The sequence below is a fragment of the Pseudochaenichthys georgianus genome, chromosome 9 (genome assembly GCF_902827115.2).
Source record: "Pseudochaenichthys georgianus chromosome 9, fPseGeo1.2, whole genome shotgun sequence".
Taxonomy (NCBI): domain Eukaryota; kingdom Metazoa; phylum Chordata; class Actinopteri; order Perciformes; family Channichthyidae; genus Pseudochaenichthys; species Pseudochaenichthys georgianus.
Genome location: NC_047511.1, coordinates 9098869 through 9124886, shown reverse-complemented (window position 1 = coordinate 9124886; position 26018 = coordinate 9098869). Strand labels below are relative to the sequence as shown.

Sequence of the window (26018 nt, the reverse complement as noted above, 5' to 3'; positions counted from 1 at the left end):
GCTCTTGAAACACTTTCTTATTATTTATGATGTGATATTTTCAAGACATTCTTTTTAGTTTTACAGCTTGATGAAACCTTTTTGTTTGACATCAGCCATTATAGATAATATGGCCATCTGAGTGTGTGTGGTACTGTTTGTGGTTTGTTTTTAACTGTTTAATACAGTTAATTATTGAAATTGTTAGAGTTCCTTATTTTTAAACTGAAACTTGCACTACTGTTCAAAATAAATAACAACAAACCTGGAATTATGCATTTGGGACTTTGTTTTGCTTTTTCTTGTTGTACCGAACCCGTACCGAACCGTGACCCCCAAACAGAGGTACGTACCGAACCGTGAATTCTGTGAACCGTTCCACCCCTACTGAATAGCTCTTATTTGAATCATTAAGGACTAACAGTTGTACATTTGCTAAAAGCAGAGTCCAGTGTTCTTTTCCCTCTCCAATAATCTGACTGAGACATTACTGGCCGTGACTCAGCAAATTGGAGGCGGGGGTTAATAAAAACGCAAGTGCGCATGCTCTATAGAGAACCGCAGTGACGCGTCCTAAAACCCGGAAGTAAGTTAGCATTTTTAGCACTTCCGGTTCCTTCGTCAAAAAGCAATGCATTTTCTCCATAGGGTTTTGGAAAATAGCTCGAAATAAGGTCTGTGGTTGACACAAATTGAAGAGACGGATCACGTTTTGTTCTACGACATTAAATACATCAGCAGTGACCCCACTGGGGATTTCTGAAGGGTTTACGTGTCTGAAAAACTATGGTTGTTACCGAGTGGCTGAATAGGACTACAGAAATTGTCGAGGCCGGTGTACGTCATTACGCCGAACAGGTAAACACTCCCGCTAAATTTGTTTTCCCCCTTGAAAGCAAGTACCTGCCTATCTTTAGTATCTGTAGTATCTTTAGTATCTGTATATCTATATCTGACCATTAGAATCTGTATTTTTGAAATTGTCGTTTTTAACACCGTAGTTTTACAAATTATAGAACAATTAATTACCAGTGTTTTCCAAGTTTACTCAGCAGTTCGTTTCGTTGGCTAACGTTAGCTAAAGCTAGCGCTACTAGTTAGCTACGCAATGGTTTGTTGCTTTGCTCCGGGTTGCAGCCACAGGTCTTCACATGAAACGTGCTCGTTCTATCGTTTCCCGGCCACTCTTTTCCAAACGAGAGTCTGGATTCGTGCCATGAGGTAAGCTGACGTTACATTTTTGTCCATGTCACGGTGAAATGTAAATGATGGGTAGTGTATCGCCGTTTTAGAGATGGCGCTGCTGAAAAGACCGCAACATAAGTAAAGATAATGAATACATCCTATTAAAACCTGTGTGGCTTATATGATAAGTCTAATTAGTACAAGCAGCATAACGTTTCACCATGTAACTAAGGATTGTAGTCAGGGAAATCAGTTTGACATATTGAACTAATAACAAATCACCTCTGGCTGGCAGAGAACTCTCTGCTCCATAGCTTCTCTTGGACGTAAAATCACATGTACATTTTACATTTATATTCAATTTAATATTCCATCCCTCACATACTTTTGTATATATAATAAACTTATATTTTGTTTTTCTTGTTATGCTGCTGCAACACAAACATTTCCCAAATTGGGATCAATACAGTAATATCTTATATTAATTAAGAAATATAACTATTATAATTAGTGTAGCAGCTGACACCTATTTTCAATATGGATTAATCTACCTTTATTTCTTTAGTTCAATTTTGATCTATAAAAATGTCAAAATAGTGAAAATGTTCACGAGACAAAGTGCAAGGTTATATCTTTAATTCTTTAGAATTATTATTTGACGGTTATTGCTGCTCCCGCTGTGCATAATCTGTGTTTTTTCTGTAGCCCCGGACAATTCTACCTCAATAATATAATACCTTGACCGTGCTTTACGTGAACCTCATCATGACACTAGAGAGGACGGCAGGACTGTAATTTCCCGTGTTCAGTGAATGCAACAGAGGCGAGACACCAGACCAATCAGAGAGTTGCATGGAAATAAAAGTGTGCTTGTGTCATTCAAGCTTGGCTCTGTGTGTGTGTGTGTGTGTGTGTGTGTGTGTGTGTGTGTGTGCAAATAGCGCATTTAGTGTGTGTGTGTGAGAGAGAGAGAGAGAGAGAGAGAGAGAGAGAGAGAGAGAGAGAGAGAGAGAGAGAGAGAGAGAGAGAGAGACCGTGTTGTTAGCATCTGGTTAGCTAGCTGCACTGACTATAAGGAGCTGTTTTCACAACAAGCTGGAGGAGAGTCCTCTCCTGACAGACTGACACTAAGGTGAGCTAAAGGACTGAGTGTTTAAATAGTTAACTTTAGTCTAAGTTATCTCAGTGGGTCTCAAACGGTTTGGTCACCAATTATTCAAAAGATTATTTCCGCGGCACACCTTCATATGATCACTATAGTTATAAAAAAAACAAGAGAATAAATGAAAAACAGTTATGAAATACTATATGGCAGTAAAACAAAAATACAGTTTGAAAGGGGGGTGATTTGTAAAATAAAAAGAACATCTGATTACAGTTGTGTTTCATCTGGGTGTTGACAAATGTATCCATAGATCTCTTAATGTTGCTCTCAAAGTGCACCAGATTGATGCTTTCAACTTCAATATTTAAAAAAGATCTTCTCGGGGGAGCATCCCCCCGGACCTCCCTAGAGGAGGTGAGGTCCGCTCCCCACTCGGAAAATATCGCACTTTACCCCCTGTTAACCCCAACACTGCTGAGGGCACAGCACGCAGATCTGATGAAGATGTCTGATGAAGACCTGGATGGCGCTGATGGACAGTGTTGACGTTGACATGACATTAAGACACACAGACTCCTGATAACCTGTTAATGCGTCTTTCAGCCCCGTTTCCCCTTTTCCTCTCCATCGCAGCTACTCGGATATCTGATAACGCCACACCATTTTCTGCATGGAGGAAACTTTTCACTTAAAAGGCCACAGAATTTTAACAGCTTTTTGAACCGGTTTCATGCAGCTGGGTGATACGGTGAATGATGCCTCTGAGGATACAGTAAGCTGTTGACAATTCACTGCACTAAAGTGGATTGCTAATATGATCTTGAGGAGATAGCAGCTCCAACTGCTGCATTTCAAACGGCGGCCTACAATGGGCCACATCCAGGCCGAGCCGGGGTACTTTGTCTCCTCTGAAGCGGAGATTGATGTGCATACCGTCTGACAGCCGCTCTGATCCTCACAGAGAGCGTCCGGATCTCTGAGCAAAGCTTAGCCTCCCCTCCTTCTGCTCCACTGACTCTCACTTGTACACCTTTTACACAACGCCTGTCAGAAGGCACTTTGTTTACAGGACTGTATTTTAACAGATGTGCCAGATGCACACAGTGAAAACAGGGCTTTTTGTCTTTGTCATTAGCTACAACTGAGCGACAATCTCTTCAATCAATATCCACTTATCTGCTGTACGCTAAGCTTATTTCTGGGGAGTCAAAATGAGCAAGACAGCTTTCCAATACACTGAAGGCCTGATACCCTTTATGGCATGGTATGTATGGTCTGGTTAGATCCCTGCCCTTTTAAATGTATTTTCCAAAAAGTGAGAGAAACTCCCTCTGGAGGGAACTTTGGGATTTTAGCCAAAACCTATATAACACTACAGGATAGGGAAAACCCCAAAAGCATACTGTAATGGGGCCCCTTTAAGAAAAGTTATATACATTAATAATGCTACATGATAAAAATAAGGCTTCAAATAGACACTGTGAACGCCATCAGCAGACATGGATTCCAGTGTTTGAATATTGGCCAAAGCATTTATTAGGTGGTCTTTGGTTATTATTATTTCCCACCAGTCCCCTGTGGTGTGTGCTGTGTGTTTACGAGTTGAGAGGAAGATAATTAAAATCCTGTGAGCAGAACGTCCCTTTTTTACACCGGTGAGTGGATGCTCAAAGTCACCTTTCATCCTTTTGATGAAGTCTCTGTCATCTGACCCGACGTCCTCCCGGTGCCTCTTCTGACAGCCGCCTGTGGAGCGCAAACACACACACACACACTGATCACCTGGAACATCACAAAGACACTCATGTCAGCAACAACACATTGTTATTGTAATTATTTTTTTCCAGAGGGAATACAAACAGAATAGCACACTGCATAGGGGAGGACGAAAACATGAAATAAAATGACGAGATGAAAATAGGAATCTGAATACAGACACACACAGAAGAAATGCAAATACAAAGATACACTAACACACAACAGAGTTGTAATATTGCTGTCACAATAATTACACATAACGCCAAATTAATTAATGTTTGCAAATTCATTTGTCTGGTCGTGCAAATTGAGCAGCATGTGTCATCTCAGGAAACTATTTGATCTAATAGAAATGGTCAAATAAACATTACAAAGAAGCCCACCAAATACACTTCTGTGAGTTCACGGTTTCAACTTTGTGAGGGCATTTAGGGTGATTAATCAGCATTGTTTGGGCTATACTTCCTGTCGATGTTTTTCTTGCTAATTAAAGCAACCATGTTTTCTCTTTACATGTCTATTTTGACTTCTCTTAGTAGGTGTACACGCACTGGTTAAAAGGGTCCCTATTCTGCTCATTTTCATTTATGTTTTGGGCCTCTAGTGCGACATGTTTTCACACTAATGTTCAAAAAGCTCTTTATTTTCTCATACTGCCTGTGCTGCAGCACCTCTTTTCACCCTCTGTCTGAAACCAGAGCCCAGTCTGCTCTGATTGGTTAGCTGGCTGGCAGGTTTATCCTTAGGTGTTTAAATCTGCTTTTGCAAAAATAGGGCATCACATTTGTTTGACGTTATCGAGTGTCAATCTCTATATGACTTATTGGTCTCTGGTTCCAGTGAATTGTCTTTGGATCGACTGATTGGTTGGAGAAAGGATGGATCGGGCAATGTATGTTTAAAAGCCCATACTCAAATGGTAAACACAAGATTACAACTATAACAATTTTACTGGCAAATTCAAACATAACTCTTTTTGTGTGCTTGTAAATGTGAAAAATGAATATAAACAATGATTAAATAAAAATAATGGGAACAGCCAAAATAAATTGAAAAGGATTAGGACGGTTACTCCACAATGAAATCAATGTTGCAGGATAGTCGTAAAAGAGGCCATGTGTTGGTGTTGCAATGAGCGACCGTATACAGTAGACTCACATGAACAGGAAAACACATTTGAACACACACCTTCTAACAGCCTTGGTGAGGGCTTGCTGGCGGGGAGAGGATCCATATTCAAGACCGTGTAAAGCTGTCCGAAAGCTAGCAGGCGTAACGCATGCTGAAAAACACACACACACCAGACAGAATAAAAGCACGTCTCTGTATTGGTAGAGCAACAGAAGTGCAGTCAAAACAGGCAGCATGGATATCATTTATTTTCCGATCAATGCGCTGTAATTACCGGGCAAACTTTGTGTAAACAATCGGACTCTGTTGGGAGAAACGTCATGCATTATAGAGGAGGGGAATAAACACTCAAACGAAGGAGATAAGAAAAGGAAAGACACGTATTCCCAGAGAGCAAAACAAAGGCCGGACAGAGTGAGAGGGGAAGATGTGAATTGAGGATGTCTTCATTATTTTCTCAGCGCTGAGCTCGCATTCTCCACCCGGGGGCAGACTTTGTGGTGCGTTGCCGCAGCAGCAGTGGTGGTGGTACAGTAGTTGCGTGGGTGTGAGCGGGAAAGAGTGTTCCCACGCTCATTAAGGAGGCGAATTAGGCTTCCTAGTTCATCAAGCCTGCGTTACACCGAGGGGCTGCTGATCCGAGGTCAGAGACCGGGGCTTCTGCAGCCACTCAGCTATTTATAGTGCTGATGTAATGCAGTGGGCTTGCTTTTAATACATCTCCTTCAATCAGAGGAGCATTGCTCGTCCGGTCTCCTGAAAATAAATGCTGACTTCAGCGGAGAGGAAGTGAACCCCAGTGAGATGTTTCAAAGTCTCAAGAGCCCAGCTCATGATTATACTCCGCTTTTATAGCAGGAAAACAGGAAGGGAAGTTTTACAGATCTCAGGGGCGGAGTGCAAAGACAAGGTCCATAAAGCAGCAGTTCATATGAAAGACTTCCTATAAGGGAAGTAAAAAGTCTATATTCGGAACACATCTGTGGCTTTACATTAGTTCATCTCCAGCGAAGAAGTCTTGGCACACAAAAGAGTTTACATTCACACCTCTCTTTGGTTTTCACATATCACTCTGTTGTTTGAGCATGCTCAAAACTCACATTTTCAATGCTGCTTTTAAAGTGCTCATTTTCAGGTATATCATTCTATTTTGTTCCTCTCCTGTGTCATGGTTATATGCTTTAATGTGTTAAAAGGTCTTTATTTTTCTCATACTGCCTGTGCTCTCTCTGGAGGGAACAGGGATTTTAGCCTTTGCAGACAATGTACATGCTCAATAACCTATAGGGAAAACACCAAAAAGCACTATAGGGCCTCTTTATTGTGTAAATTACTATTGTTTTACATTTGAAGTGTGTTGTTCTTAATGATTGCCTTTCGATTTAAAAATGTATATTATGTAAAGCATCTTTTAGTATCTTAAAAAGCACTCTAAATGTAAAATGTATTAGTAGTTTATTATTTAGCTCCAGATTGAACAGTTGTTGCCATCCCATACTTGATGAATTTCAAGGTGACCTTTTTGTGTGTGTGTGACTTGATCACCTTCGGGAGCATCTGAGGCCGAAGACAAGAGCATCTTAATCGATGCTCCCGGTGCAGACAGAAGGATGTATGAAATGCTCCTGTGTTCCTGTACAAGTGCCCTTGAGCACGATAAACCTCCTAAACCTAAATTAAAACCAAAAAGGTATCAGCTTACCCTTCGTGGCCTGCAGCAACAAAACACACTATCTCTCTGTGACGGGAGAAAACCACGAAAGCAACTAAAAAACGGATGTTTTTTTTTTTATTATTTTGATTGTAATGAGTGTTCTTTAGCACAAACCCCTGAGAGATACATTTGCTACATTGAGCCTGGGGTACGCTTTATTGACTGAACATGTTTTACTTCTGCAGTGCAGGTGGGCATTTTTTGATAATTAATCTTTATAGCAAACAATAATTGATACTTTAGCTTCTCAAATCTAAAAACATGCAACATTTCCTTTTCCTACATTAAGACATCTCATCAGCAGCAAGACATTCAAGATGCTTAGGCGCATTCACACCGCAGTACTTTTCCTACAAAGGTTCATCAGAACTTAGTTCATGAGAACTCTTTAGTGCTCATGAACTAAAAGTACAGATCGCGTTCACACCGGAATAAGTCCCTGAGGCAAATTAAGCCGCTGACGTCACTTCTTCTTCTTCTGCTTTGGGTTTACTGGCAGGCCGCAAATAACTTCACGGCGTATACTGCCACCCGAAGTCCCTGGCCGGAAGTCCCCGGAGTTGGGGACTGGCTTCAGTAGAAGCTGCTGGGACTCCCAGCAGCTTCTACTGAAGCCTTCAGAGTAAATCGCCAGAACGCCGACACCTCCTCATCTCCACCGCTCCCATGTTTTATTGTGTGTTGCCATAAGTTAGTCTCTCTCCGTTTCTGCGCTGGGCTAATGCTAATAATGCTAATGCAAGGATAATAAAATGGCGGTGTTACGTGCTCTGTGTTTTTCTCTGTCTCTCTGCTGCGCAGGTGCACCTGATCTGCCCCTGGCTCCGCCTCCCCAGGTGTCCTAATTGCATTCAGCTGGGGACGACTTAAAAAGGGACAAGCTGGAAGAGAAGAGCTCTCTTTCCCCGTCCTGAAACCGAGGGATTACGACCGTGGCTTTCCTCTCACCTCGTGTGGATATATATATTTATGCTGTATTTTTTTGTGTGAACTCTGGAGGATATTAGTATAGGTTTTTCGCGGCTTTGTTTCCTTCCCAGTAGGCGGTGTTTGGACCTCTGGGTAGAGGAGGGAAGTCTGGGTCCTACGGCTCATGGTGTGGCTGGCCCAGGCCCCCGTCTTCCTTTTTGTTTGTTTTACGCTGTCCTCCAGACTTGGTTCCTTTCTGCCGGTAGGCATGCATGTGAGTTACGGCTGTGCTACAAATAAACGCCCGTCGATAACTAAATTCTGTGTTTGGCGTGGTTGTTTTTATGTTGCGGGTCTTCCCACGAGCCACTACCACTTTTTAGGGGGACGGGTCGTAACAGGCGGCTTCACAAAACTTTTTGGGAGTTTTACGGGGGGTTGTTTGCATTCCGCCCAGCCAATCAGACATAGGAAGCTTTTTCTCCCACAAAAGTACCTGCTCTCTAGCAGGGACGGAAAAAGGTAAAAAAGGTTCTGATGAACTCATTGTAGTTACGGCTCTTTTTGGTGTGAAAGCGACATTTCGGAACTATATTGAAACTAAAGTGGGAAAAGTACTGCGGTGTGAACGCGCTAAATTGCTGCTAGTTGAGGAAATAATCAGCATTTACTGACATTTTAAATACTAACTATAGTTAACGTCTTAAACACTGATAGTGTAAATGCTTATGGACTTAAATTCCTTCTGCTTTAAGATTTGGCTTTAATCACTGCAGAACTAACGGTAGCAGGGGCTGATGGGTAAAGAGGACTGACCTGTGCACTGTGAGTGATGGCGTCTGCCTGCTGCGCGCTGACGTCAGTCAGGACGTCTGTGGGGTCCCTCTCACAGGGGTCGTGGACTCCGGGGCCTTCTGTAGAGGAAACGGTTGTGACTCAGACATGAGAGTGCTCCAAACAGCAACATACTCTTTGAACCCTCTTTAATTTCTCTTTACAGGAAAACACACACGGAAATAATTAAGCAACTCCTGCTGTGTACACTCTGAATGCAGCGGTAACTCATCAATGATTCAGGTATTCCAGGGAACAACCTGCCATTTCAACACTGAGGCGAAGCCCGAATACAAAATCACATCATCACAAAGGCTAACGCTCGGCAGTGATCAAACACGGAAGCTGCCGGAATATGAATTAGAAAGAGAAGGGGAAGGAAAAAAATAACCCTGAGAACATTTTCTTGTATTGGAGCTGAGTAAAAAACATTGTCAAAGTGGATTGCTCCAGTATTCAAATTGCAGAGGATGAAGAAGGTGGATTCGATCTCTCTAAAAATAATTCACCACCAACTTTTACTGAATGAAAGAGTTCAACTCAACCCACACTGATGTTGCTGTTAATCCACTAAAGGAGCCCTGAGGGAATCTATACTACCCAATTAATGCTCTGTAAGGCAAGGCAAGTTTATTTATATAGCACCTTTCAGCACCAGGCAATTCAAGGTGCTTTACAAAAATGAAAGACATTCAGTAGGATACTGTAGACTGAGGTCCTATTACGCTTTTCCCTTTATTGTAGTGTGTTATATAGGTTTTTTGTGCATGCAAATGGTCTGCAAAGTCTACAATTCCAAAGTTCCTTCCAGACACTCTCCCGAAAACGCCTTTATTGTCTTCCTTTGTTTACTTCCGCAACATAATAACATCACTTTGTAACACTTGCGCTATTATTGGCTAGCGCATCAACACATGTTCGTGATAGGCTAAGGGCTGGCACATCACAGCAAGCTAACCTATCAGAGCAGACTGGTCTCTGGTTTCAGACAGAGGGTGAAAAGAGGTGCTGCAGCACAGGCAGTATGAGAAAAATAAAGAGCTTTTTGAAAATTAAAAAGCATGTGAACATGACAAAGAAGAGGCACAACATCTCAATATGAACCTGAAGATGAACATAATATGTCTTTATTAAGTGGGATTCCATTTTTGAAATAGAACAGGAAGACATTCCCATGACAATAAACAGTGCCGATTCTAGAGTTTGTGGGGCCCTAGGCAAACATTCACTGGGGGCCCCTCGAACCCATTTTTCATCACTAAGCACAACGGAGCAAGGCAACGAAACTTAAGATAAGAAGCAGCATTTTACGGCGCGCTATGCATGGGGCCGCCTTGAGGGGGTTTCCCGACATGTCGTTGCAGTAAATTAAAGGGTGTTTCATGTTGTCGTTGCTGTGGACCTTCTTAATCTACCTTCTTTGGGGGCCCCCTTCTGGTCCGGGGCCCCAAGCAGTTGCCTGCCTTGCCTGTCCGCAAGTGGCGGCCCTGACAATAAATGGCAGGGAATTGTTTTTAAATAGAACTTAAATCATCATCGTAGCTACGCCTTTTACAATTCCAACTGAGGGGAACCTGAATGTCTGAAAAGCATTTTATGGATATCCATGACCAATGTGTTCAGCAAGCTTTTGTTGAACTCAGCAGATATTGAGCCATTTTATTTCATGTATGACTTATGTACTTGAAAGCCCCTTTCCCTTAAAACTAGTATATAAGTAGTAAACATGTATTTGTATAATGGTGCACTGACCAAAACAATGGATCATCATTTTAAATACTCCCTCTTATTAATTGTTCTCTTCGGATGGCGCTATAACGCTCCTCCAGTGTCCTTGCTCACTTCAATTTCAGTGTCAAACTTTGTAATTTCATTGTGCTGCTCTCTGAGCAGAGTCTGAGTACTGGATCCAATCACTACGGTCAGCTCTTATCCACTGACGGCTTACATGTATTCATTCCTGGGCGGAGTAATTTCATCGTTTACAAGATTAAAACTGTTGAATGATTCAAACAGAGGGTAAACCTGATGCCAACATGTTTTGACTTTTGGTATTGTTTTGAGTTGTGAGCCTCTTGGTTATCTATTGCAACTTGGAAAAGAAGTATGCAACAGCATTCCACTATAGTTCTTCAAATCTTTAATCTTATTATTATTATTATTTCAACCAATATTTTGCAGTCCGATAACTTCAGCCTACTTTCAGCTACAGAAATCATTCAAATATCAAAAATAGTCAGCCTTTTCAGCACATGATGGGAAACTTTCAACTTTTTCAAAATGTAAAAAAAACAAAGGAATACTGAATACAAATTATATTATGTTATACTTTTTGAAATATTCAGCTTTTTAAACTCTTTTTTTAACATATAACTCAATGGGAGGAACCTTAAAATCCTCTTTTAACTACACTGTGCGCCAAATGCTAGACTAGACTTCATTCCAACTTTAAAATGATCACAAGATATCTTTTACACTTTTTGAGATATTTAACTTAGTTTGGAGCTTGGTAAATATGGGATTAGTTTTGTTTCATAAAGATAAAGGAACACTTTCTCAGAATCAAGCAAAACTAAGAGTTTAAGAGAAAAAAAAACTGAGTCAAGCTACATACATTTAATTTAAAAAATAAAACTATAAGTTGGAAACAAAATGTTAAACAACTGAACTGCTGAAACAATTTCAATCTGCTAATTAGTAATTATTAATCTTATAAAACGGACAAGTCAAATCAAGCAATCTGATTGGTTCTTAGACGTGATATACTGAGCGTATACCACGGGTAGAATTGTAAGTTACTTTTCACAACAAGTCAGTATCCCTCCGCGTCTGAGAAAAACAGTATACCGTCGGGCCGAACCACAGTATACGCGTCGGGCCGAACCACGCCCCTTAGCTGTGATATAATGAGCATATACCACGGCCTGTCGTGAGCTATTGCTTAATTACATCAGCTCTTTATTTTTCTCATACTGTCTGTGCTGCAGCACCTCTTTTCACCCTCTGTCTGAAACCAGAGCCCAGTCTGCTCTGATTGGTCAGCTGGCCGGCTCTGTTGTAATTGGTCAAGCGCTTATAGTTGTCCTGTCCCTTACCTTATCATGTACAAAGTGTTAGCCAATAGAAGCGTGAGTGTTACATAGGGATGTCACTGTTCGGAAGGTATACAAAGAAGTGTAAAACAGGTGTTTCAGGCTGGTTTGCAGGCAGTTTACATGCACAAGGGGAAACCCCCCAAAAGAATAATAAGGCCTCTTTAATGAGCAAATCATTGTAACACAGGTTTTAAACAGCTGCTGACTACAAATTAGTATAAAAGCAGCATAAAATAAGTTTCAGGCAGGGGGGAGCGTGTGGGAGAGAAACTCCCTCTGGAGGGAACTTTAGGATTTTAGCCTTTGCAGACCATTAACATGCACACAAAACGTATACAACACACTACAGGAAATGGAAAAACCCAACAAGCATAACAGGGCCACTTAAATACACTCTTTAATGACACCTATATTTGCAGAGACACATTTGCAAATAGAAAAATAAATAAAGATATGGAGATTTCTGTTCACCTCTGTTTATATCTTTCTATACGAGGCCTGGTCATCAACAAGGTCTGGGACCCTAACTACTCTTACCCCCTCTGTAAACACTATGGTTTACGTGTATTCACATCATGTGAACGAATATTGTTCATTTTAATATTGCCAACATCCTTTGCACATTTCTGTTAGACACTACCCCTTCTTAAATCTGCAAAGCTTTCCACTTTAAATTCCAATACTGCACATGTTTTATTTTACCCGGGTATTGTATCATATGTTACTGTACTAGGTCTTTTTTGTATTTATATTTTGTGTAAATATTTCCCTATGTTTTATATGGTTTAAAAATGGTAATAGTTCTGGTCAATTTTCGTACAATTGTATTTCTCTCTATGTGTGCACCTTACACAACAAGCAAATGGTGAGACACCTACAGTTCATCCTGGGTTTCACAAACGATGTTAAACTAACGTGATCACGTGCATAGTGTAAATGCAGACCACAGAGGGGGCCTGGAGGTTGCAGTAGAGGACTGATCCCTGACCTGGAAGAAGGATCCCTGAGGCGATGCACTCCATGACGCGGCGCAGGCCCTCCCCTGGACCCAGGGGCCGGTTACACGTTGCCATGGCCTTTTCACAGATCAGCTCCAGAGGCTGCGGACATAGAGAGGACACTCAACAAACTAAAGCAATTCCAGGCACGCGTATGGTCCTGGGACACAGAGTTACGACACTTGTGTAGTTTACAGTTTGTACGACTTCTACTGAATGTGACACCTTGATGCTTCATTCAGATTCTGTGGAGCCACCTACCCATCCTTTGAGAGGCTGCCACCCAGCCAGTCTGTTGCTCATGTCTCTGAAAATCCTCAAGACGATGACGCCAGACTTGAGATCTGTGACTCTGGCCTGAGGGGACAGACAGACGGAGAGACAAACAGAACTGAGTGTAAGCAGAAGGAGCGACACAGCAGAGCAGCACACATCAGAAATAGGATATGTATTCAAGCTCAGAGATAGTAGAACTGCGGCGCCTAAAGAAGCATTTTTCAAGACCACTAAAATGTTATTTTGCTACAAATACGGTTGTGAGAGACTGCATTTGATATCTAATTTGATAATGTTCAATTATCTTTTTTAAGTACCTTTATTTGCTTGGAGGAAGACAAGTTATACAACAAAACATGCAAGGAATGACCCAAACAAGAAACAACAAAATAAATCAATTGAAAGAAAATATGAAATGTATTTAAAAATAACTATAAACACACCCTAATCAAGAGAACCAAAACAAGAACTCCCCTACCAAAACAAAACAATCTATATACATTAAAAAAATCTATAAAAAAATTATAATAAACACTTTTTAAAACTGAAATTTCGAGCATAGTTAGATATTAACAAAACTTAACCCAAACAGTAACAACCAAAAACACGAACATCTACAATAAATAAAAAAGACCTTAATTAATATAAATAAATAGAAGAAAATGAGAAACAGTGTGTTCAATACATACCTCGAAAATCTATTTGTAATATAATTGTAAATTAACAAAACTCATCCCAAACAACAACCAAAACAATAACCTTCACAATAAATGAAAATCTATAGTGATCGATCAATCAATCAATCAATCAATCAATCAATCAATCAATCAATCAATCAATCAATCAATCAATCAATCAATCAATGTTTATAGCCCAATATCACAAATGTTACATTTGTCTCAGTGGACTACAATGTGTAGTGATAAACATTGCATCGAAAAATACATTCTTAAAAATTAAGTTGTAACATAGTTATAAATGAACAAAAATAAAACCAAACCAGAATAACCAAAACAAGAACCCCCATAACACATTTAAAAAAGTAATAAACATTTCATAACATATATTTATGCTAAATATAGCATAAATAAACAAAACATTAAGAATATAAAAGTAGAGAAATAATGCTTAAAATGCTGATAAATATAATGCTGCGTTCACACCGGACACGATGCGAATATTCGCTTCGCTCTAATCACTCTTATCGCATCGCTATAAACGCTCGAGTTTCACCGCGGCTACCAGCTGTGTTTACTCGCATCATTCAAACAAGAAGCGCTGGCTCGGGAGCTAACTACAACAAAATGAACATATTTGACTGTGATTTAATTGTAATACACGTTTCAAAATGATGCCGAAGTAACAACATACTGATACCGGTTAGTAAAAACCATAAATTAATGCTTTGACAAGTCTGCAGACAGACGACAGGCGAAAAACCTTTTAAAATGCGTGTTTTCTGAATGGAGATCGGATCGACCAGGCTAAGCTAACGTTGTATATGCTCATTCCACAATCATAACAACGGCCTACAGACATAAATAAACCAGCGACTGTATTCGCCATGACACAGGCAGTCTGTGGTTTGTACCTGTTTAACTTTTGTCCAGTTTCTGAACAGATATGAGGAGCTGTGAGCTCTGAGTGCTAACGGCTGATGTTTTGGTTTTCTGGTTCAACGTCAGTGAAGGCAGGCTGAGATCCTCACCGCCGATTGGCTACCGCGAGATCGCGTCACGGGAATTTGACGCTCGAGTTGAACAAATTGAACTCGAGTATTTGTCGCGGCCCCCTCCAATTGCCTCAATCGCGCCGCGACATTCGTCGACATTCCGTCGGAGCAAATTCGCGTCTGTCTGCGTCTCTGCATTGACTTTACTTGTAATCGCGCCGCCCCCAAACATTGCATCGCGTCCGGTGTGAACGCAGCATAAGAGTCCTCTCATTTGGAATCAAAGAACATCGAGCAGTTATTGTGAGAATGTAACCCAAGAATACACGACATAGGTGTCAAATGGGGCCACTTTAAAATGAATCAAGTAGTATTTTCAAGAAATGTAATGTTTGTTCCAATACTGATGTACAGTACTCTATAAACAGCATATATGTAAGCACTCAATGCTGAGTCCTCTCCCCCTGCACTCAACTGGGAAATGCTTTTAAGTAGATTTCTGTGTCAGGAATCCTGGTCATATATTGTAGTTCTATTATCCCCCCCCCCCCCCTTGCCTCTTTATAGGGAAACTACTGTAGTCATTTTTAAGCCATGGCAGGAGTATTATATGGTTGACCATTATGACAAAAGTTTCACTGGACATCTCTGCACTTAGTGACATGAATATAAATGAACTAATAAAACCAATGGAAATCCCCAAGATGACCCACATGAAATCCAGTGTTTATCCAGAGAAAATATAATTACAACCCCTGGTCTCATGTTCCTAAACAAATTAAAAGGATGGAGGCTTGAAAAATTGCATTTCAATTCTACATTTTATTTTAAAGATTTCAACTACTCCTAACTCATATAATATACTGTATAAAGTATTTATATTTTGTTGGTCAATCATAGTGTTTACTAACTCATTTTGTCTTTGATAGAGATGCTTTATAAATATAGGTGTGTCTATTAGATATGTATTGATTTATTATTGATATTTGTAATTTCTTTGTTAATGTATGTCAAATGGCTTGTTAACCTGCTGCTATAGCCATAATTAAAATAATAAATAAAACTAATCTTATCCAATTGAATATTATCTGATCTATCATAATCTAATTGTATTTAATTTTATTTTATTTAATTGTATCTAATCAAGTTTAATCTTATCAAAGTGTATTTGACTTAAATGTGTATAATACAATTTGATCTATTCTAATTTAAATAAATGAAGTTACAATTAATATAATTCAATCTAATCTAAATCAATATTATCCAATTAAATCTGATCTAATTTGATGTAAATCTGATCAGTTTTTATCGAATAAATTCCTATTTAAAATCAATTGATCCAATTTTGTCTAATCTAATTGTATACAATTCAATCGAATCTGATTTTATCAAATCTAATTGTATCTGATTTGATTGAATCTAATCTAATGTAATTTTAAAGATTATGACATTAACAGTTTATGTTCATTTTTACCTCAAGTGCAATGAATCCATCCTCATTTTATATAATCTATTATAATCTATTCTGATCTAATCTGATGGAAATTGAAGACTACATCTTAAAGATGATGACATTAACATAAACAACTAATCAAACTAGAGACAATGGAGACTTCTAATTTGCACCAAATGAATATTCCTCCAAATACAGCAGGTGATTTAACTCGGGTGCTTTCATTTACAGCGGATTGGATGAGAGGATTGCCACTAACGGCATCTGCAGTGATTACAGGGGTGGAGGTCCTCGGCTCATAGTACACCCGCGTGAATATGATGAAAGAGAACCGGCCTTGCTCTGCTTCACCTTTAGAGCAGCCCTTCACTGTGGTATTACTCTGCATCTGGTTCTCCTTCCCTCAGGGAAGCTGCTCACCTGCCCTTGACTCTCCTCTGTCTCCCCAGCGCTGGATAACTCTCAGCTCATCTGAAACCTGATTTGGTTAAGAATCTCTTCATGACCTTCAGTTACATCGCACTCTGCCAAGTTCTTCCTCCAACATTTCGACAGGACAGAAACATTTCCCTGCCGTCTATTCTCTTCTCTTACCTGCCAGTTAATGTGCTTTTAATGATTTCAGTTGCTGGATATTTGTAATGCGCACACATTACTTTACTACCACTATTTATGATAGGTAATGTGAATTTAAATTAAATAAAAAAATAATCAGCAAAAGAAAATGCAAATGCATGTTTCTATCCACTTCTGTCATCAACAACATTAGGAGTTCAGTGCATTCAAATAATGCCATTAGATTAGTACAGTGGCAGAGCGGGGCAGATGTGCTCAAACACCTACGTTAGAAGAAACTTGCTGCACTTTTAAAAATTATGAAAAATAAATAAAAATAAAAGATGTGTCAAAACACATGCAAAGAGGTAACATCTTCACCAACTGGACAACACATGGGCCGATTTAGAAAACATGCAACATTACATACTTACAAACTTCATACAATTATGAAACAGGCCATTTCTGCCGACAGTGCCAGCTGAGGGTTTGCAGACCATTCACATGCACACAAACCTATATAACACACTACAGGAGAGGAAAACACCTCAAAAAGCATAATAAAGCCCCTTTAACTAGCAAATCATTGTAACACTGGTTTAAAACAGCTGCAGCCACACATTAGTATATAAAAGCAGATTAAAATGTCTCCGCTTCATTTAAAACCTGTTATTATGTAGTTATGTTTTTAACGTTAATGCTTTAACCCTTGCGCTTATTCTGGTAAACCTAAGACGTACAAAATACTGAACCCAAATTAACCACATCAACAAGTTGGACAAAACTTCCTCCTGTAATTCCAGCGTGGATGTTTACCATGAATTACATGGCAGTAAAAAAGCAAATAAAGCATAGAAATCTGCACAAGCTATTGCACTGACTGGAGACCACTGGACATTAGTACCTCGATGTAATGACGCACCTAATCCACGGCAAATGGAAACTAGACTCAATTGCTTTAACAGCTGAAGCATAGCCAGTTTGTTGAAGTTAGACATAGTGTTAGACATAGTGTTAGACATAGTGCTCATAATAGAATATACCACCACCAGCATACTGTATGTGCTAAGTACTTCGGATGAATCACAGAGTATTATTGTGATTAACGGGATTATAATGTCTAATCGATTGACAGCACTCATTTAAATATACATATTATCTTCTGACAGCACTAGTATATATATATATTTATAAAACAGACAAGTCAAATCAAGCAATCTGATTGGTTCTTAGCCGTGATATACTGAGCGTATACCACGGGTAGAATTGTGAGTTACTTTTCACAACAAGTCAGTATCCCTCCGCGTCTGAGAAAAACAGTATACAGTTGGGCTGAAAAGCAAACTGCCTGCAGTTTGCTTTTCAAACTGGAACAAGAAAGCAGCGGAGAAGTAACGGGGCAGAAACCCTCCTTTTTACGCAGCGGTCCAGACATAGACATCAAACGGCAAAACATTCAGTGTGCAGTTCCTTAATTGGCATTAGGGCAGGGATATCTAGATACTTTCCATGGTTTGACATCATGAGTTGTGCTACTTTTAAAGCAAGCATCGATGTTTTCAAATCTGTAATCAAAGAGGTCCGCAAAAACGCTATCGACCAATCAGATTGCTTGATTTGACTTGTCAGTTTTATAAATATATTTACATTTCTTCCGTTACGAAGCAAACTTACAAAGCATAAGATGGAAACATTTAACACAAGATTAACTTCGACCTCCGGGGGGGTCTTACTATGGAGGAGTGGATTGAGGAGTGCCTATCTCCAGAAAGCACCTAAACGACGACATGCAACTACGTGAAGAGCAGGTAGACCAACTGGAAAACAAGTACCACCACTCAAAAGCTTTCTGATGCGGGTCTTGAAACAAAGCCGAGACATTATGACCGTTAGTGGCCACAGGTGCGAAAGCTCTCTCCAGAGCTACTGGAAGCCGAATCTCGGGGACCGGAGAAAGTGGAGCAATATTCTCACCACGCCAAGCAACAGCCTAGAACAACCTCAACAAGTAACCTCGTAAGCCATGCTACTGATGCTGGACAGTTTTTCAGTGGCTGCACAATAAACGGCAACATACAAATGAATGTAAATAAATAGCCAAATAATGGATCAACGCTTGCTAACACTAACGCTAGCTGTTAGTGTTGTTGCATAGCAACATCGTTTCGTGCAACATCGTTTCGTGCAGAAGGCAACGGAGGGACTATTTTATTTTGAACATCATTATTTACTAATAAAAACTATTTAAATTAGAGTGTGTATTTTTCTTTCATATTGCCACATTTGGTAACCGTTTTATAAAAGCAATAGCTCACTTCAGGCTGTGAGCTATTGCTTAAATATATATATATATATATATATATATATTATTTTCTGACAGCACTAATATATATATATCTATATATTATTTTCTGACAGCACTAATATATATATATATATATTTTGAAGTTATCAGCCTGTGTATGAAACAGCTGCTGCCTACAAATGAGTACATCTGTTTTTATTATGTGATTGTGCTTCATTGTAATCAAATGTGACATTCACTGCATGTTCAGGGTCGGACTCAGAGCGTGATTGTGTCATTGGTCCAGATGTGCTCACCTGGAACCACTTGGTGTGTCGGAGTGAAGCCAGCGCAGCCCGGCACTTCTGCCTGTCCAGGATCTCTTCCTCCTCTTCCTCATCCTCCTTCTGTTTCTTGTCCTGCTCCCTGTCGTCCTGATGGCCTTTCTCTGGAGAGACGGACAGGGTGAGACGGGACAGACTGAGCGTGACCTCCCACACTCAGAAACAGACACACAGGCAGCGGGGTTGCTAATTATTAGTCAAACCCACTGATCTGACCGAATGAGCGAAGGGGACATTTGAGAGGTTCTGTACATTTGTTTTGTCTTTATTGGGAGAGGGGGGGTGGGTTTCTCATGCACAAGGCAGGATCTTTCATGACATCGACAGGAGGAACCGGAGTAGACGTGAGCACATGCCGCCCGGCCTGAGTCTCACTCCAGATGCAGATCAGTGGCTGGAGGCGATGGAGCACGCCGGATTAGTGTGTTATCAATTACAGCGCAGGACGAAAATGAAAGCATGGCAAAAACAGGGGCCAAAAGCCAAATGAAAGATTATAATAACACTTTGGAACAGGGGCACGTCTGATGCAAATGGAAATTCTGGCTCATTAAGATTGGGGAACAAATTCACGATTTTGTTTTTCTCTTGGTTTCACTTTGTTTTTTTTCATTTGCTTTTTTAGCAATTCTACTTGAAGAGAGGGGAAGTCATCCCGCTTAAATAAAAAAAATGCTGCAGTTTTCTGCGGCGCCATGCTAGTATTTTCAGTCTTGCGGGGCCGGTCAGATGTTTATGTTTGACTGACACAGTCTCTCCACACGGGTTCCTGTGGGGGAGCGCTCCTGCCAAGACTGGAGGCGAGCCATGGGAGAACGACAGCAGAATAAAGAGTGACAGCAGATGACGAGGACAACATAAACATCTGAGTGAGAACGCCACCCTGGAAAGAAAGTGAAGGCCGTTTGTTCTCGGGAGCGGCTGAGGGGTGCCCGCTGTGGGACAGTCAAGCAGACGAACAAATAAGGGTGGGAGGAACAGACTGCAAACCACACTGCGGAGCTCAGTGGTGACGGCTCACAGGCTATCAGTGAATCATCAGGAGGGAATCTGCGATAGCGAATTGAAACGTTATCTTCAGCCTGCCAAGTCGCAAATATTAGATGATGATAAATGTCTCATCAGTGTGGAATCAGTCGCATTATGGTTCAACAAACTCTTCTCTAAAGAGCAGCAGCCAGCCAAGATGAAATCATGGCTATTTTTTTGTGTGTGTGTGTGTGTGTGTGTGTGTGTGTGTGTGTGTGTGTGTGTGTGTGTGTGTGTGTGTGTGTGTGTGTGTGTGTGTGTGTGTGTGTGTGTGTGTGTGTGTGTGTGTGTGTGTGTGTGTGTGTGTGTGTGTGATTCATCAGTAGCAATGTGAGCGGCATGTGGTTTGGCAGTCTGTTGCTGAAGAGACCGTGTGAGAAGCTGAAGAGGATGGAAGACAAAGAAGGAGCTGATGAGACACAGGGTTCGTCCAGTGTCACTCCTCCTCTAAGACCTAAGATTTAGGATCCTTTATGTTCCGCCCCTGGGAATTCTGGGTAAAATATCTACCACTATTAGTGGCATTGGAAGAGTAAACTTCTCTAATTCGGCACTTTCAGGTACAATCTGAGTTTACCTTTGTGCACATGGAGACTCCGAAACAAATGTAATTGAGAATTGAAGGGAAATCACAAAAAAAAACGTTATATTACGATTTATTTCCGAAAAAATACTTTATTGCAAAATACTTGTTGAATTTTATTCTTGTAAGTTTATAAAGTTTTGAAGGTAAAGTTTTTGTCTTGTGCAGTAATTCCCTAAGTTTTGTACCCAAGTTAATACATAAATAGATAAACATTAAAACTGTCAGGGATTTCATCATACCTTTTTATAACTACAACCTAAGGACTCGCGAGAGTGCCATGGGAATACATATAGAGCATCTCAGTTTTAAATATTAATAAAATTGTATTTATCATTATTAGTTATATATATATATATAGAATAATGTGTTGCTTCAGCAGAGATGGTTAAGCAGCACACTTGCTTTTTAAGGCAGCTTAAAGGTCGGGTCAAGGTTAAAGTCCAACAGTATGTTTAATGTTTAATGTCAATAATAATGGGACGTTCATATAATTGTTCGTATGAAATGTATACATGTCAATTGAAATGTTTTTAATGTCACAGCCTTTATTTGCTTACCTACTTACATTATCTGTCCAATCATGTTTCATCTCACAAATTAATCCATCTCCTGCATTCACAGTTAGTCTCTTTTTTCGATTAGCTTTAATTTAAATATAATTATTTTTAAATGTTAAACGTGTAGGCAGAGAGCTACCTACAAATTAAATTACATCTAATTCAAAGCAGCAGCGGCAGCACTCAGTCAGCAAAACTAAATTATGTAGGTGGCACACCCAAGACTCCATAAAATAAGATACTAAGAAATAACCTGGATATGGTAATTAAAAAAACAAGATTATTCCAGCTCTTTTGCGAAAGATGGGGAATATTTCAAGTATGTATGCATTCATTTATGTGGCATGATTGATGCTTTTCAGAAGCTGTTTCCCAGAGGCACGCCATAAAGGAACCATCAGTCACAGGTCAACACCACAGACAGATAAGGACAGCTTAGGTGAATTTTGATTAGTGACGAGGACATCACATTAACTTAATTAACACCGTTTTTCTACAACATGAAATTATGGGATGTCATTTTGAGCCAATGCAAATTGAACACCAGAGAGGGGTCATCCCCTGTAATTAAAGCAGAGAAGCCGGAGTCATTTTTAGTCTAAGTGCTCGGTATTAGACATGGACCAGAATTTCATGGTGACCCAGAGAGAAGTCCAGTCAAAAGAGGAGAGGGTGGAGGGGGGGGTAAGAGGAGCATGTCTGAGGCAGAGAGTGAGAGGGTTGGTTTGATTTAGTTGTTGGGGAAGCCCCTTGTACCCGGGGTTTCCTGTAGCCGGGTTGTGGGGGGGGGGGGGGCGCCTCGTCAGCAACGGGGCCGCGGAGAAGTGTCAATCCACACAGCGCTGACCTGCGGAGCTACGGCAACAAAACCAACAGTCAGTGAGCAGAGGCTAGCTTCACACCAGGGACCAATTCAGAGCCAGAGGGCATCAGTTAGACTGTTACTCACCACTACACAAAAATACAGCAAAAGTGGGAGTTCTTTTGATCCAGCACACCCGTCAATAACTGTTCCTGGTGTGATGCCCCTGTGGGTCCATCAGTGGAGAGGGTGTGGCTGTCCTGTCTTGGCTGCATTGATCGCACTGATTGCAGTAACTCAGGGCACCTGGGTCTGGTGCTCTGCAGCTATTTTAAAGCCTCTCTGCTCCTGTCTGTTCTCTCGCTCTGCTTTTTCCTGCAGGCACCCGGCTCTGATGAGTTGACTTGAACAGTGTGGTGCAAATAAACACCTTTACCTACCCGTTGACATGTTGCGTCTCCCTTTTGTTGTGGCCTTTTGAGCCAGTCGCAACAAATGGGGACTCGTCCGGGATTGTTGTTTTGCAGCCAAGACAGGACAGCCACACCCGCTCCACTGATGAACCCACAGGGGCATCACACTGGTGTGCACACACTTTCCAAAAATGGATACAATTAACTGGGAGATTTTAATCTCTTTCATGGCATCAGCTGATCTGTTAACAAGAAAAACAATCTCTGCCTATATTAACGCTGCCCAATAGAGTGGTGCAGGAATGAGTCATAAAACCCAGATGATTTAGTATTTTACTATTTCTATTACTATTAAGAGAACATGTCATTACATGCTCTGTTTTCGCCGTCTAACTTTCTCTTTTTTGAGCACGCCATTTGAAATGACTCCGACTGTTTCTCTCTTCTTGTCTCGTCTCTGTATGTGTTTGAATCTATCGTGCTGACTCACTGACTGCAACGATTTGATTGGCTGAGTAGCGTCACCTCCTTAAAACATTAAACATCAACTTTTTAAAACCTTTTTATCTTTATGTTATAACATTTTTTTTTTTTTTAAATGTTCAACATCGTGGATAAATCCTTATATGCTCCCGGCAACACACCGAACGTCAACTTTGCCTAACACCCAGCTCTTTTTCTTTAAAGATGAATTATTTAAATTCCTGTACTATACTCTGATTAATGGATAGCTGAATCGTCTTTCTCAGATGCAGGATGATATAGAAAAGGACACCTGGGACAGACGTGTCCTTTTCCCCCCAATCCCAATCCAGAACAACCCCTGTGGAATCATCCTTCACCGGCCATCTGCTATTTCCCCTACACTTGACCCAGATCCATATTGTCCCTTCTCCTTTCCCCTGTTGGGCTCTCAGCTCTCTCAATGTATCATCCTTCCCAATGTTCTCCAGGCTGTCTCCCACATAAAGCTCAGGTTTCATAGCACTTTTATACCTTCACATTCCCTCTATATAATCCTTCCTCTCAGCCCTCTGTTGGCAGGACACGGTTCTAATAAAAACAGAGCAAGCATCTTCTCAAACAGGAAGCGTAAAAGGGGGTAAGGCATGGGGGGCAGAGGGGATGAGGGGTCAATACCTTCTTCTGTGGGGCTGTGTTCCTCCCTCATGGTTAAGGAGGAGAGGGTGATCTTCAGCGTGAGTCGAGGGTCTTTGGTGTTGCGGACCCGGATGGCTGCTTCGGGGACGCACGACTGCACCTCAAATTTGTCCTCCGTCATTGTCTGCAAGGCAGGGCTGCACCATTAATTAAGACTCGAAAATAACAGTGGAAACATTGACTGCTGCGGTTTGTGGAGAACGAGGCGCTGCTGTTCTACTCTGTTTGGGACAAGCTGTTTGAACAAGGTCAGTGGCCTTCACATAAAATACTTGTATTTACAGAAATGTACTTTATTTGGCTTGACAACAGGCATTTAATTGTAACAACTCATATTAAATCCCAACGAAAGCTGCAGTGCAGTTCAGAAACAGACTTTTACATTTGTTTGTAAAAGGGCGTTACTCAGATGTCAACACACTTTCAGTCCATCATGCGAACACAAATATTTCTTCAGATTAGCAACATGGGTACTGCTAGCTGCCAGCTAATGACCCCATCAACAAGCAACGGTAAGAATCCCAAAGAGTATAAACCCTGATGTCCTATGCTTTGGTATAACAAGGGCCAGAGGAAGCAGCAAAAGGCACACAAACTGTTGTGTTTACCACCACATTTCATTTACAGCTTGAACCCCGGCTGTTATTGCCAGCACGCCAAACTATCTTGCTTTTCCGATTCCCGTTTTTTTCCGCTGCCAAGTGCTCCATCTCTCCCTGCGAGGAATGACCCCCATCCATCACCCCTCTCCCTGTCAATCTCTCACAGCTTGGCCCAGGAAATGAGAGCTTCAAACGGTTTCCTCCGTTTATGAGGAAGCCGGCACTGCAGATATGGCAGGTAATTAACTGAGAGGGGGGGCACAGGAAGCACTGTGCACGTTGGCAATGTTAGCTAGCAGATGCTTAAAGAGGGGGGTGGGGCTCTGTTGAAACTCATCTGAAGGGTAGGGATCTTATGACAACCCACAAGGCTCATAGTGTTGCAGGGAGAAATCACAAATAACAGTAGTTCTATAAAGAGAGGGTCCACATGCTCTGAAGATTGGGCTTTACACACGTCAGGGTGACAGACATAAAACTCAGTGCCACTTCCCGTTTCATATCATATCCACTTCAAACCATCTCCTATCATTGATTCTTCTTCTACTAACCAAAAAGCATCCTTTGATCTGGTTAAAGAATAAAAATCAGTTTTTCCTTACTGAGAAATTATTTATTTCGCCCATGAAAATTATTCATCATTATCCTGGGGACAGGAACATGTCTTACTCAGGCTTGAACTCTTGAACTGGTTTGTGTTGCTAATGAATTCAACTTGTTCTGCAGTCATACAAATGTTTTAAGCAGCATTTGATTTCAATAAAAGATGGGCTGAAATAAAAACAACACAATAGTGCACATCACAGGTATTTTTGAGATGGTTTTCACTTAACTAAAAATGTTTTTCTAATCTAATGCTAATAATCCAGATTATCAAGAATTCTATCTTTACTCTTTAAATGCTGCCGTTCAGAAGTAATAGAAGCTGCCATCGAGAACTAAGGATGTATAAAGAAAACTGCTTACAGCGTCGGAGGCGGGCCGTCGTTCATGTCTATGAAAGTTGCTCAGAGACACATGAAGCCCAAAATGGAGTGACTATACTGTAGATCGAACAAGTACCCATATCTGGGTCCATAGAGCATGAACACTTAGTTTTTGTTGAGCCTCAGATCTCTCGATATGGGGCTCAGTTAAATGACTGGAGAGGGGAAATGTCTCCCACAATCGGTGCACTTTTACTTTATGGGAAAATTAAATATTCTTCTGATCTATGTTGTATTTGTTTGGCTGCGTAGACCATCCCTTTAGACTAGGGATGATAATTGATAACATTTTATCAATACAATTCAATTATTGATTAATTATCAATTGCCACGTAAATTACTATAACAATTTGAAAGATAAGGAAATATATGATGGTAGTGTTATTAAAATGTTATTGGCATGAATATTGTATTATAATATGCCTAAAGCTATGATTACGAAGTTAATAAATCGTAATTCCCTTCTATAATATTTTTTAAATTTTCATCTACTTTTACTTATATTAAATTAGGCTTAAGGACAGGGACATGTATCACTTAAATGTGTAAAGAGTGACAATTTGTGCATCACTGCTGAAATTCCACACAAC

The 26018-nt window shown here is 40.6% G+C and overlaps 1 protein-coding gene across 4 annotated transcripts in view; it reads right to left on the bottom strand.

Moving 5' to 3' along the window:
* Positions 1-26018, bottom strand: part of strbp (spermatid perinuclear RNA binding protein) — a 110882-nt gene that overhangs the window by 25672 nt on the left and 59192 nt on the right. For 3 of the 4 annotated variants that reach the window (XM_034091726.2, XM_034091727.2, XM_071204333.1), the window contains 7 exons: positions 23820-23964; positions 19266-19396; positions 12970-13065; positions 12699-12810; positions 8598-8695; positions 5216-5309; positions 3947-4015 (listed from right to left, as the gene is read on the bottom strand). In XM_034091726.2, the coding sequence (XP_033947617.1) occupies positions 3947-4015; positions 5216-5309; positions 8598-8695; positions 12699-12810; positions 12970-13065; positions 19266-19396; positions 23820-23964 (745 nt within the window). The remainder of the gene's footprint in view (positions 1-3946; positions 4016-5215; positions 5310-8597; positions 8696-12698; positions 12811-12969; positions 13066-19265; positions 19397-23819; positions 23965-26018) is intronic. The other variant, XM_034091728.2, reaches the window with a different exon arrangement.